Raw genomic sequence first — 14,944 nt, 5'->3', positions numbered from 1 at the left:
GTGTGTGTGTGTGTGTGTGTGTGTGTGTGAGAGAGAGAGAGAGACGGGGTAACGTGGATCACCGTCAGCCTCTAACTGTGCACGCCCTGGGTCCGGAGGGCAGCGGGGGCGGCCCTGGGGCCCAGGTCAGGCTCGCCCCGGCCCAGTGAGCAGGTGCGGGAGGCAGGCGGCAGCCCGGCCCCACTGCGGGGCGCCCGGTGCGGGCGCGGGCTGCTAGGCGCGGCTGCGGGCGGCAGGAGGCAGCGTCGGCCCAGACGAACCGCGCACGGTGATGTCAGTGGCGGCCTGGCTGGCAGCAGCCGGTACTTCCTGTATAAAGGCGGGCGGGCTCCGCTGCAAGCCCCACTGGCCAGTGTCAGCCTCTCGGCGGGAGGAGGAGCAGGGGGAGGGCTGTCAAATTCGGGAGCCAGAATTTGTTTCCCTTCCCCTGGCAATCCCTTCCGCTTCCCCGGCTCCTGGCGTGACATCTTGCGGACTCGCGACCTGTATGCGTGTGAGCGCGGAGGAGCGGAAGAATGGCAGTGCTCAAACTCACCGACCAGGTAGGGGGCGGCGGCGCCGGCGGGCGGGACGCGCGGGCGCGGGGCGGCGCGGAGCCCCGGCGGGGGGATGGAGGCGCGGCGCGGAGCGCGCCCGCGAGCTGTTTACTCGCGGCGAAGGGGAGGAGTGTGAGCGGCGCCGGCGGCTCCGAATGCCCGCGGCTGCGGCTCTCCTCCCCTGCGCGGTCTCCGCCCCGGGCCGTCGGAGCTGCGCGCCCCGGCTGGGGAAGGGGCCGGCGGCAGCGGCGCAGCCCGGGCGCTGGGGTGCGGGTGTGCGCGGGTGCGTGTGGTCCGCGGGCCCGGGCGGGCTGGGCGGGGGAGGGGAGGCTGGAGGTGCTCCTCCGGCCCCGAGCGTGCTGCGCAGCCCGGGCTCCGACAGCCTTCGCCGGCCCGGGGGAGGCTCGTCCGCGCGGCCGGGAGGAGAACGGCGGATGCAGAGGGAGGGAGGCGCGCATCCTGGGACCCCTCCGCGAGCCAAGCCACGCCAAACCCGACACCGGCCCAGACCGCAGCTCGCCTGTTGTCGGCTGTCTTTATTCGTTTGACAGGACAACCTGACTTCCTCTTTAGTAGCCCGGAGGCTGTGTGTGCGTGGTGCGCGATGGGGACCTTTGGAGAAAGCGCCCTCGGGTCTGGCAGGTCTCTCCGAGGAGGAAGTGAAGTCCACCCCGGGCTCCGCTCACAGGCGATGGGCTACCTACCCCTCTACCTGTGTCCGTCAGTTTTCTTGCTTCCCTTGCTGAGACATCATTCAGGGCAGCTCTGGAGTCCTGGTTCGGAGAGGTGGGGATATCTGCTGAATCCGTTGATAGTCCTTGTTGCAGGTCTGTGGGATGAAAACGTCTTACCTTTGCGGACTCTGCTGCTCTTAGGATATTGACACTCACAGGTGCCCAACCTAAGTTGCACGACAAAACCCTTTGCGGCCTCTCCACGGAAAAAAAAAAAAAAAAGGAAGCAGCTTGCTCCCCCCGACCCCCTGCGCCGTTTATTTATAGACGGTGAAATGAACGTTGTTTTGGAGGCTTGGTAGTCCTAGAGACGGTCGTGACTTTGACAGACGCGGTCAAACATGCCGCCCTGGGTAGTAAACACCTCGTACTTCTCTGGTGGGTTGCATCGGGTGCCTCGCTGTTCCCAGTTAGTATCCAGCCAGAACATCCTACGACTTAAATGCAATCAGGAACCACTAATTTGCTCTCCTGCCTTCCATTGTCAAAGCTTTCCCAAAGTATTTACAGCACCTCCTCCCCCCTTTTTGTAGGAGAGGGATCACCGAACTAAAATTCATGTTATCGTTAAATTTAGCAGGAGGAGCAGCTGGTAATTATGATGAATCTGCTTGTTCCCATTGGTTCCAGAGTATTTCATAGTGTTTGTAAGCTGATATTAGGATTTCCCCCACCTTTTGGTCACATACTTTGACAACTGTTGGACATTTGCTTGTTTTAAATCTTGCCTTGGTCTTGTCATCTTTGCCAGTACATGTTACTTACTGTACTTGTCTGTTTTTCCTAAACCTATAAATGCTTCCAGTCGGTGTTATGGTTATCACATACACAAAAGAATTTCACGTAAAATTTTAGAGTTGTAAGGGACCCTAAAGAGAATTTTAGACCGCATTCTCCATGTTTTAAATGAAGAAACTGAGATCTGGAGAATTGGAGTATGTCTTCCTCAAGGACCACCACTATTGGCCTTGGGTCAGAGACTAGCTCCTGTTTCCTGCCTTCCATGCTCTTGTGCTTTCCGCTAGGGGTGACACTTCTGTCTTGTCATTGGATGTGTTAAAAGGGTTACAAGAAGGCATCTTCTTCTAAATCAATATCAACACTAGTGAAGAGTATATTACTTGGTCTTAGAAAGAAAGTTATTCTTCAGGACTTTTCAGAGTAGGACCTTCAAAACTGTTTGTCTTTTAAAATATTTCTGAATGTATCCCACCCTTTCCCCAACAAACTAGTATTACTCCGGAGGGAAAGAAAGAGTCGTATATCCTTCATTTGGTTCCATCACCTGATGTATAAAAGGAACTGAAGCAGTTCTGTGGGTCAAGAGCATCTAAAACTTGCCCACCTATCTTGGGGCACACCCAGGGGAAAGCTGGGTGAGAGGTGTTCTGGGTAGTGGGCAACCACGGTTTCTGGGTGGCTTTAGGTCCAGGAAGTGTGTGGTCTTTCTTGCCTTATATAGTTGTACCTTTCAGTTTGAAACTAAATTCTTAGAAGCTGGTTCTTAAACTCACCAGAGACTTAAAAATCCATTGCTTAAACCCCTGCTACAAGAGTTTTGCTCCATCATTGTGGGTAGGGAGCTGTCTGCTTGGAATCCCTGCCTTATGGTTTGTGCCTAGCTCTCCATTCAGCTGTTTGTAAAACAATCACATCCTAACTCCTCCCTCACCTGGTTAATGCCCAATTTGTGAGGTGAATCTTGATTTTTGCCAGGGCTCTTGGATTTTTAGCTTGAGGACACATTCTTGCTCTTGAGAACCTGAATCATAAATCGTCTTGGTATGTTTTTAAACAACCCGAAAGTAAGGAGAGAAAGAAGATGACATTTCCTGCTGAAACTGAGTGCAGGAGGTTGTTGGGCAATGAGGGTCTCTGGTGGCATTAATGGTCAGTCCTGCACCGACATCCCAATCAAGCAAGATGAGGAAAACTCCTTTCCTAACTCTGTTTTGGAAGAGTCAGAAGAAAGGGATGAGGGAGAGTCAAATATGGTTTTCAGTCTTTTTTTTTTTTTTTTTTACTATGAGAAGGAACTGGGAGGATTGCTACAAACAAACAAAGTTGGCATTTAGCACTTCTGCATTTGTAACTGTGTGTCTTCTGTCTTCCTCTTCACACAGCATCTTTCTTGCAGTGGTAGGGAGACCAACCATCCTGGCTTGCCAAGGACTGAGGATTCTCCCAGGATATTGTACTTTTGGTGCTAAACCCAGGGAGATTCTGGGTAAACCAGAACGAGTTGGTCGACTTACACAGCATAGAACACACTCACCTATGTAATTAATATAGTAATGTAAGTATTTTCTCCAAAAGGACATTAGGTTTATTTATATCTTGATAAAGTGAGGTAATTTTAAGTGTGGGGGCAAAAATTCTGTTACATACAAATGTAATGCATTTTGGCTCAAGATAGCCATAAAACTCTTTGCAATTTGATTTGCTATTGAGCTTTTGGGGGCTGCTCTTGATGTCACATAGTTAAGGCACTGCAGTGGGGTTATCTTCAACTTGGACCTCTCAAAAGTGTCTCAAAGTGATGAAGCCAGAATGGTAAGTTCTGTTAGATCTTTGACGTGTTCAATATGTATTCTTATCTGGATTTGCTAGTGACAGCAGAATGCTGTCTCCATCTCTCGAGGGCTGCCTGTAGACAAACTGTTTCAGCAGGTGGCCCTTTTTGGAGCTTCCTGCCTGGAGGCCTTCTGGTTTGGTGTCCCCTTGCCAAGTCCTCACTCACACTTGAGTCATCCATCTCCTTGCCAAAGTCAGTGGCTGGCAGCTGTGGCAGGGCAAGAAACTAGAAATCCTGTAACTTTGAAAGCAGGATTTCTAGCTGATGGTGTGAGGCCTTGGGACTGGCTGGTGTATTTTATTTGTCTGCCCTCATCCTCCTTCATTCCCTAGAGCTCTGGGCTTACAGCAAACACTGTGCTCCAGTCCTGCCTTCGGCAGAGAAGAAGAGAAAAAGAAAGGCTTTATTTTTTGAACCATTCTCTCGTTGTTTTGGGATCCAGTCACGTGGTTTGGGGAGTGCACTCGAGGGCTGGTCTTTCATGGAAGAGACCTAATAATGGCTTATATTTATCGTGATCTTATTGTATGCTGGGCCCTTGTGAATCATCTCTCTTAATCGTCACAGCCTCAGGAGGAGGTAGGTGATAGTATGCTTTCTATTTTATAGAAATAGATAGTATGCTTTCTATTTTAGAGAAAATAGGAATAGAGAGGTTAATTGACTTGTTCAAGATCATACACCCAGTAAGTGATCTAGCAAGATGTCCTCTTACCCTGGCAGTCTGATTGCATAGGTGGGGCTCTAACCACAGGGCTATACTTTTAATAGCTGAAAGGGCAGTGCAGCCACAGGACTCAGGGATGCCTGTTCCTATTTCCTAGGAAGCCATTGGGTGAGCTGCACTCCTGTACTCTTGGGTCAGACCCATTTCTGTGAGAGTCAGGAGCTGCTCTGAGGCCTTTGCTCCTGCCAGACTTGTGCCTGACTTATCCTGTTAGCTGCTCCACCTCCTCACCCTGGTGAATGATGTGTTGGTCAGTAGCTTGGTGATTTTTTTTTTTCTTGGTCATTAACACATAAACTGGGAGCATTATAGAAAAATCAGAAAGCTAGATAAACAAAAACAGTTGAAACCATCTGAAATCTCTATACTCAGAGAGAACTACTTTTGACATCTTGGTATATTTCCTTCTACTGTGTTTCTCCGAAAATAAGACCGGGTCTTATGTTAATTTTTGCTCCAAAAGACGCATTAGGGCTTATGTTCAGTGGATGTCATCCTGAAAAATTATGCCAGGGCTTATTTTCTGGTTAGGTCTTATTTCTGGGGAAACACGGTAGTTGTTTGTCTAGGTAGCCAGGTAAAAACTTGAAACTTTCTTCATGATAATATCTTCCTCTTGTGTACAGAGCTGATATCTATGCTGTCTAGACCAATGACTTTTTACAAATAAACGGAATTTATGCTTCTCTGAAATAAACAATTGGCTGCTCTAGTGTAAACCTAGCAGCAGCACACAAGGTCTAGCCCTGGATTGATTGAAACTTTTTTTTAAAAAAAATTTCAATTTTTACTTCCTTTTTTTCTCTAAACAGAGGACAAATACAAACTCAAAAGGGCATGGTTGTATGTGCCAGAAACAGGGCTGAAACATTCTTTAAAAATATTTCTGAATCAACAATATAAGATGAATTTTTATAGGCTAACGTATAACATGAAATAATTTAAATCTAGGCAGGAGCTACAGCGATATGATAATCCTGTGTTTTCAAATCTCTGTAAGCTATGGCTCTCCCTTTTTGTCTTCTCCAAAGAAAATCCCATATGGAAGCTCAGGATATAAAAGAGATTCACAAGAGTAGTGGTCCCTGAAGCCCTGTCAACGATCACCTGGGTTGAGTATTATTGGGAAGCCCCTTTGTATGAGAGAACTACTGGTCACTGGTTCAGTGTTTTTCTTTTCTTCCCTCTGACGCATCACGTACTCAAAAAACAAACAAGTAAACACATAAATGTTTGTAGATGATTAGGAGTTACATAGAATTTGGATAACTATATAATTGTTATCCAAACTGGGACAAGTTTTGAGAATGATGGGGGGTACTATTAAGCTGGGGAAGTACGTGTGAGCCAGGACTGTCCCATGTGAACCTGGTCACGTGGTCACCTTACATAGACTCTGTTTGCTTACCTCAGGCTAGTAGTAGTGAACTAGTTTGACTGGTAGACCAGTCATTCTCTTTCGAGTCAGGTTTACACTGGAACAAGTATTGCAAAGATTGTTTTATGACCGTGTGCAAGTCCACAGTTGGAAAATGGCTTCCATCTCACACATCAGTTCTGTCCAGTGGGTCAAGGGGTTACAGGAGCAATACGTTGAAAGGATTCTGGCTCTTGCAGCTGAGGATGGGGGCAAATGTAATGATTGATTATCAGTGTGTGCTGTGGGTAGAAGATAAGGCAGAGGTGGCATATGTTGTGCATTAACCAACCCTTCCCAAGTCAGATTAACCTCTGTGGGCTTTAGGTTCCTCTTTGTAAAATGAAGAGGTTGGACTGGGTGCCTTGGGTGCCTCAGCTCCACCCTCTCCCTCTGTGACTCAGCCTCTATTGGAGGGGTGCGCTCTTCACACGGTTTGTTCTGTAGTCTTTTGTACAACTGTGGCCATGGAGGGTGTATTTGCAGATGAGCTCTAATTTGGCTCCCCCAGTAACAAAGTTAATCAGTTAACTTCAGATGCCAGAAGAGGGTTGGAACCAGTGTCAGTGATTGAGGAACTGATTCCTGCCCTGCTCCCCCTATATTTTACAGATAATCCAAAATTATTTTATAAATTAGTTGGATAGAATAAAATTTATATAACAAATGATATTCTATTGTATTCTTTTATAGAATAATTTTATTGATTAGTCTCATACTGACCTTTTACCAACACTGTACTTGCCTTCTTTCTGCCTGTCATCGGAGGTTGGGAGACCAGGCATGTTCCCTTATCAATGTTCATGCTTGTAGAAAAGTTGATAGCCCAAGAGGTTGAAATGAATGATTCACGATTAGTTTTTTTTTTTTTTAATTAATTTTATTGGGGTGACAATTGTTAGTAAATTTACATAGATTTCAGGTGTACAATTCTGTATTACATCGTCTATAAATCCCATTGTGTGTTCACCACCCAGAGTCAGTTCTCCTTCCATCACCATATATTTGATACGATTAGTTTTTTAAACTATGATATTCATAATTTTTAAGGATCCTTTCCCTTGACTCCCTTTTTTGACAACTGAAAATTTATCTAATATTCTATTTAATTGGACCAAGCAAATAAGAAGTAAGTAGACCACCTTTGGGCTGTTTCAGGCTTTAATAAGCCAATACTTGCTTGTATTTCTTGGTTTTCATGTATCTGTAACCCCTCTCTCCCATCCTCATGCGTCATGAGTATCCCAGTGTAACTTTCTAAGATATCTTTAATACCGGGAGACCATTTTGCCCCAAGGGAAACTCTAGAGTTCCTAGTAAAATTAGAAAGATTTGTGGGAACATTGGAGGCCTAGACATGAAAATTTAATCACAGTTCTAACCTGCATCTCAAGGTTTTAATGTTAAATTGCTTTTGTGTATTTAAAAAATGACTCTAGATTGGGAATCAGAAGACCTGGATTCTACTCAGGTTCTTTTTCTAATAGTTGTATGGCTTTGGGCAAGTTCTAGCCTTAGTTTCTTTGTCTGTAAAATGGGAGTGGGTTGGTGGAGAATCATCTAAATTCTTTTAAGCTCTAACATTCTGAGCGAGCACTCCAGATACCTCATGGAATAGCTCAGTGTCGACCTCTTCTCAACTCATGGAATCTGGTTTCAAAAAATATGTGCCTTTCATGAACTTCTGATTTCCCACCCAGTGTGGTGGTAGCAGCTGTAGAATTGACCAGGTCTGAGAAACACACCTTGAGTTTTGCCTAAAGGGTACTTTCCCCAAGAATGTCATCTTCTAGGATTTCCAGGAGCTAAGTATTGGGGACACAGAACACCTCTGGGTTTTCTCAGTGTGGCCCCATTAGAGTCTCCTTGAGTCTCTTTCAGAGCAAGGGGAACAAACCTTGCAGACCCCATGTTTGTTGTGATCTGTGGTGAGCTGGGGCCCTCCTTAACTTTCCTCTGAAGTACTGCTTTAGAAAATGGCCTGGGTTCTCCCCATAATCCTGTTTTATTTAACTCCACAGTAACATCTGGGTCTAACAAAGTCTATTTCTCAACTGTTGGCCCCAGAGGTTGGGTGCAATTGACATAATGACCACAAACTTTCTCAAGGAGGGAATTCCTACATGCAATCAACAGCCTCTGGGAGGGCAGATGTGCTCAGTCTGTGGAGGAAACTTGTTTTGGTATCTAAGACTGTCAAAATGAAGAGAAAGAGGAAGTGAGCACAGGAAAAATGTCAAGACAGAAGGCCAGGCAGAAATTCAGGTCAGCTGGGACAAATCAACCAATCAATTATTATTAAACAATGGCTTGCAAAAGAGGGGATTGCCTCTATCCCGGAGATGAGCAAGATGGCTTATTGAGTTTGGTAAAGAAAATTTAGGATTCATGTTTCTTTGAAGAATCCCCTTCAGATTTTTATTTTTAATATACTATCCTAGTACTATAAACCTCTTTTAGCTCTACTTCCCTTTTTACCATCTGGCCAAACCACCACTTGGATTATTTCAGTGGACTTCTGACTGGTCTTTCTGACCCAATGTTGGCCCCTACACTCTACTTAGAGTGATGGATTTCAGATCATGTTGCTTCTGGATTCAAAACCCTCTGATATCACACAGAGTAACAGCTAGTCATACAGTAGTCCACCAGGCCCCCCCCACTCAGCCCCTCTTCTCACCTGTCCAGGTGTCTCCTCCCATCTCTTCCTGGCTCCTTGACTTCAGCACATTGGCCTCCTCGCTATGCAGCGGACATGCCAAGTGTACTCCTGCCTCAAGCCCCTTGCTGTTCCTGCTCCCTGTGAAGCTCTTCCCCAGATGTATACATGGTCCACTCTTAGCTTTCTCAGATCTTTACTCAAATGTTACCTTCTCAGTGAGTCCTTTTCTGGCCCCTCTATTTAAAATGCTCACTCTACATTTCCTATTCTCCTTTCTTTATTTTTTCTCCATTGTACATATCCCTTATACCACATATTTTATCCTTTTTTTTTAAATAAAAACTTTTGTGTAGGAGAGATACAAATACCAGAGTGAAGATTTTGTTGTTGTTGTTAGCTTTGTTCAATCACTGCTGTATCTTCAGGGTGTAGAGCAGTATATGGAACCCGGCAAATGCCCAATAAATATTTGTGAAGTGAATGAAATAAATATGTGTGTATGTGCATATGTACGCATTCAAATGTTTTTACTCATGAAGTGCTCAAACAAAAAATTTGGAAACACTTCTGTAAACAGAACTTCTATCTGTACACTGGGATATTGGATTTAAACAAAATTCAGAGAAATTTTTCTGCACCATCAAAAAATAAAAGATCGCATATTGTCTTCCTTTCTGGTGATATTTCCCTTCTTTTTAAATTGGACTTTTGGTGGTGGGGATGGGTCCCCAATGTAGTTAGCTCTGAGCAAGTTCCATTTTTTTACGGGGGAGTATCAGGGTGACTCTATGGCAAGGGTGATGTTGACCCTATACGTGAGAACAGACATTACCCCTCCTATGGCCGGTGGATCTCCTATGTATTCAAGCATTCAAAAAGAGTGTTTAATGAGCTGCATCTCCATGGCAATGACTTCGCTGGAGTCCTCTGCTCCCCCTCTTTCCAAGAAGGATAAGAACCAGGTACGATAAAATAGAAACCAGACAGAGAATTGTGAGTGAGGACACAAGATAATCCTCATGCTTTATGTGATTTAATCCTAACAACATCTCTATGAAACAGTGGCTATTCTCATTCCATTTTACAGATGAGGGAAAGGAGATCTGAAAGATTAAGTGATCTATTCAGGGTCATGTGATTGTGGGATTTACATCTGGGTAGGTCTGACTCCAGGGTGCACGTTCTTAGCTGTTGTGCTTCTGCCTCCTGAGATAGGCGTAGTGTCATAAGGGGCCCTTTTCTTCATGGAGCTAAAGGTCTTATTAGAGAGGACATTGAATGCATTGTTCGGGGAGGGCCCCCATCAAATCTTTAATGAATACACGTGGCATATGAAACAGTTCTCAAACCAGGAATAGTGCCGGTTTAGATGACATTTTCGCGTACTGAATAGGTACTGGACTACAGGAGTCCAGAGATGGGCAGAGTTATTAAGAAAGGCTTTAGGGAGTTGGATGGAGTCCAACTGATCCTTGAGGAAGGGAATGATTTAGGCAGCAGATGGAGGTGGAAGGCATCCCAGGTGAGTGACATGCCATGTACCTGTCAGGTGACCTGAGGATTGTCAATTTACTGAAGCATACAGTTCATGTTAGGAGGCAGAAAAGGAAAGAAAAGAAATATGCAACATGCAAACTTGGTAGGAGAGATGTTTGTGTATTAACAAATCTTTCTCACTTCAGTTCTTCTGTTAGGTACTACATGTCCTTTCCTGGAGATATAAATTAATGAGTTTGTGGACAAAACAATTAATGAGTTTCTGGACAAAACAAATTGGTTCCGCTTTTTTTTCATAGGCATGATCTTTTAAAAATTAATTTGTAGCCCACCTTGTTCCAAAACATATTGAAGCATAAAGTAAGAGATTACCTGTGGGTCCTTTTGTCTTCACAACACCCCCGACTTGAACAGAATGTTGCAGGCATTACTTGTCATGGCCACATTTTGTGGACAAACATGTATCCTGCTGAAAATGGCTGGATCATCTTCACGGTGCACGGTATTCATGGAATAATGTAGTAGGGCTGGAGATGACCTGTTTTTAACCTTATAAAAAATTTTAAAATAAAATATTTTAAAACTCCAGGCTATGGGGAATCTATAGGAAAAAAAATGATCCCATTTCTTAAAAGAAAGAAAAACAAAAGAAAAAAAGCAGGAAGAAAAAGATGGAAGGAAGATACAGAGATTAAATGAGAACACTTAAAAATTAATTGCAATGAGTAGATTTGAATTCTGATTCAAACAAACTTAATAAAACACACTTCTGTGAGACAGTTATAGACATTTGATTACTGACTGGGTATTTGATGATTTAAAATATGAATATCGTGATGTTTAAAAGAGAGTACTTATTTAACAAACTAAAAACAAAACCACTAAACCTTAGCATTTGCCCAGGGCACCTAAATATTTTAGTGACTCAGTCTTTTTGGAAGCCATTTCTCTCTCTATTTCTTCCCACTCTCTTTGTGGCACTTCTAAGGCCTCCACTTACACTTGACAGAAGATCTTCACTAGAGTTATTAGAATCTGTTTTGATTATTTGTCAGAAAAGCATGCAATTGTGCTATTTTTGTTGCCTAAGGAAATACATGTCTGAGTTAGCTGTGAGGTTCACCCGTCTGTTGATTTACTTTAAGTGACCCTCATAAGTCAGATGTTTGAGCATCTGCCTTAAAGTCACAGCTTGTATGCCTTTAGGAACACCTAGATTTGGCTATCATGTAATAAATTTCAGTGCAAGGTATTTAAGGGGAATTCACATATTAGAGTTGTCAAAAATCACTGTTACATTAACTTTTTGACCATGTTTCTGTTTAAACTGGGTAGTTTTTAAAGACAGCAAGCAGTTACAAGGTCTCAGTTTTAATGACGCTTGCTGCAACGCCTCTCTTCTTACCGGAACAGGAAGTGGGTGTTTGTTGCTGCTCTCCCGGATTTCAGTGTTGCTTTAGTATTCTGGAATATCTTCATTTATTCCTACAAGTGTGAAAATACTTGCATATTCTTCTCAATGGAGTCCAGATTTCAGAATAAACTGTGAGCTTCAGAAATGGCCAACTGCAACTTGACTAAATGATGTTGTCACGGGTAATGTAGAAGCCAAGTGACTAAGGTTTTAGGTACTTTGGAGCCTCAGTATACATCTTGGGACCCTTGAGACAAGTGTAACATTTAGCTGCAAATGCTCCTTTCATTAGCAGCCAAAAAGAAATCATCTTTTGAGGAGCTCTGCTCTTTAGCAAGGAATCTTATATCAAGCTTCCAGGGTACTGTATTTCTGTTCTTACAATGTTTTAAAATATTGTGGCATCTCACTGAACAATTTCCCAAAATACTACATTGGTGAGGCATAGTTAAGAAACTATTGATGTTGATGTCTGGGGATCTGGGTTATAGTCACTTCTCTGCTCTAACTAGCTCTGTCAGTCTTCCTGTGACATAACTTTCGTTGACTGTAAAATGGGTATAATAATACTTGCTTTTTGGGGATGTTGTGACAATTAACTGGGAAAAAGAAAAGTCTTTGTACAGCAATTGGCCCATGGTAGGCACTCAATAAATAGTCCTTGAATCTCCAGTTGGTTCCTCATTTGTCAAATTAAAGAGATTACTAGTTTTTTAGGATAATTTTCAGCTCTATGAGAATATGATTTTAATTATTTCTTTTTGTTTTAAATTTATGCCGATTTATCTGGCCTTCTTCTTCTCTAACTTAGATAACATTGGTAGAAGGTGTTTCTATTTGTTTTATATTTGTGTGAAATTTCCATACTTTGGTTTAAATTGTAGCATTTTGAGTTCTACAACTTCAAGAGGGTCATTTTTCTTTCATTTCAGTTTTAACAAATCAATTGACTGTGTTTATTTGACTGAAGAATCTTATGTTTAGATAGATCTAAGATAATAAATGTGTGTTGAAAAAATTCTAAGGCGTTTGCAGTCATTTTTGATTTAAGTTGTCTAAAAGAACAGAAAATTAGTTATAAGAAGGCCACTTCCTCTTCACAGAAGTATATAAAACCATGCCTTTTTTAGGAAGTGTGTAAGAACAAAATAGTTGATAGAGCAATCTTCAGAAAAAATCATCTTGGCAGACTTTCTGATAAATATTGGTGTAAAATTTCAAGCTTTGAATATATATCATAAATTTCTCTGAAAAAATGTGGTTAAAAAAGTCAGATGAAGGATCGTTTGTGAAAAAAAAATCACTTGAATTTGGAGTCTTTTTTTTCTTTTTAAACTATAGAATGCTATTGAAAGAGGAGGTAAGTTAAATATCGTTGGATACGTGTGTGTGAATTTTAATTCTAAAATGCATTTCAGTTTGAGGTTATACCCAGTTAAGGTGTAGGGCAAAAGAAAAAGGGTCACAGGAAAATGAAAATGAGAATCGGTATCCCGCTCCCCCTGTCCCCATAATCAGAGTAGAATAAAGAAACAAAATAGGAGGAGAGAAACATATGTTAAAAAAAGAGGGAAGGAACTAGGAATGGGAGTGAGGTTGACTATGTTACTTTCTGAGGTTCCTTAGAAGTGCTCTTGAACTTTAAGCTGAATTGGTCATCCCTGCTGGACTCTGTTCTTTAAAATAGTTTTTAATATTGATCACGGCCGGCAGCCCAGCTCCAGAGAGAGCCCTTGTTTACAATCTTAGCTGTAGAGGGCGCAGCTCACTGGCCCATGTGGGAATTGAACCTGCGACCTTGGTGTTAGGAGCACAGCGCTCTAACCACCTGAACCACCATGAGGGCCCCTGATAACTGTTCTTCAGCCCTATGACTCTGGCACTTATTTCGTGGAGTTCCAGGATTGGAAGAACCAAGGTAGAGTTTGTTACTTAAGGTGCAAAAGAAATGACCAAGGCTCTGTACTTAGAAGGCTGGAAAGAATCAGGCTGATGTGTTATCTGTGGGTCCCCTTGCTGCTGATACAGAACCTTCAGAATCAGTGTAGTGACCAGCAGATAATAAATTATTTTATAGCATTGGAAGGCAGGTTTTGGAGGCTTCTAGTAGCTAGTTTCCCAGGTACTGGTAATTAGTTTCCTAAACTAGTAACTAGTTTACTGTGATATCTCTGATTTTAAGCGCACCCTGCCTATCCTTGTGAATTGAACTCAAGAAGGACATTTCTTCATCACTACTTTACATTTTCAATTAGCCTTTCCAGAGATCTAATTCTTACCTCCATTTCTGCCATGAATTGGCTCTGAGACCCTGCCTGTCAGTACATCTCTCTGGGCCTCAGTTTTCTCTAAGAAATGAGGACATTGGCTTAGATGAGCTTGCAGCTATGCCAGTTTTCTGTGGCTCTAATCCAGAGGATGGCAGACCACGGTCCACAGGCCAAATCCAACCCTCTCCCTGGTTTTATATGGCCTGTGAGCTAAGAATAGTTTTTACATTTTTTAAAATTGTTTTTCTCGTTTGTTTTCTTTTTAGTTTTTACATTTTTAAATGGTTGAAAAAGATAAAAAGAATAATGTTTTGAAGTTCATGAAAATTATCTGAAATGCAAATTTCAGGGTTGATAAATAAAATTGTATCAGTACACAGCCTCCCTCATTTGTTTATGTAATGTCTGTGGCTGCTTTTGGGCCACGAGAGTTGAGTAGTTGCGACAGAGCCTATATGGCCCTCAGAGCCGAAAATACTTACTCTGGCTCTTTACGGAAAACGTTTGCTGCCCTCTGCCCTAACCTGAGCACAGGCTTGGGACCATATTCTGCAGAAATCGAGTGCTACACACTTACAGCCTTAGAATTACCTAAACTGCACTTTAATCTAGATTTAATTAGATTAAGATGGGAATTCTTACTTTATTATTTTCTCCAGGAGAAAGTAGAAGCTTAGTTAGATTTCACGGTATGCTTTTAATTAAAAAAAAAAAATCTTTTTAAAACAATAGTTTGTTAGTAATCAGACTTTTCCTTCCCTCTAGGAATCGCTGTAGAGAAGGAAGCCATATGTTTATATTTTAAATCATTTGCCTTTTAAACTGGATTTTTAAACTCCAGATGTGGACTCAGAAACAATTAAAATGTACTTTTGATGCTCTCAAAGAGCCAAGATGGGGGAGGAGATTCTTTACCTCTTATATTTCAGAGTAAAACAGAAATCTTAATATTTTCCATTTCCCATGTGTGCTAAAAATGCTATTTTTAGTTTCTTTGAGTAGAGATTCTAGATTAATATGGGGATGGAAATGGCTTTAATTTTATAGAGAGCCAATTTAAAATACATTTTAAGGATACACTTAATTATTACAAATGGAAATTATAAAGTTAA

The 14,944-nt window shown here is 42.5% G+C and overlaps 1 protein-coding gene across 6 annotated transcripts in view; it reads left to right on the top strand.

Annotated features, from left to right (window-relative positions):
- The first annotated feature begins 311 nt into the window (after positions 1-311).
- The window catches only part of ANKRD44 (ankyrin repeat domain 44), a 293,435-nt gene continuing 278,802 nt past the window's right edge, over positions 312-14,944 (top strand). For 5 of the 6 annotated variants that reach the window (XM_081051010.1, XM_081051009.1, XM_081051006.1 and 2 more), the window contains exon 1: positions 322-542. In XM_081051010.1, the coding sequence (XP_080907136.1) occupies positions 516-542 (27 nt within the window). In that variant the 5' untranslated portion in view covers positions 322-515. Of the gene's footprint in view, positions 543-14,944 lie in introns of all 6 variants that reach the window. The other variant, XM_081051008.1, reaches the window with a different exon arrangement.

This window comes from Rhinolophus hipposideros (genome assembly GCF_964194185.1).
Source record: "Rhinolophus hipposideros genome assembly, chromosome: 6".
Lineage (NCBI taxonomy): Eukaryota > Metazoa > Chordata > Mammalia > Chiroptera > Rhinolophidae > Rhinolophus > Rhinolophus hipposideros.
This window is presented reverse-complemented; position numbering and strand designations above follow the sequence as displayed.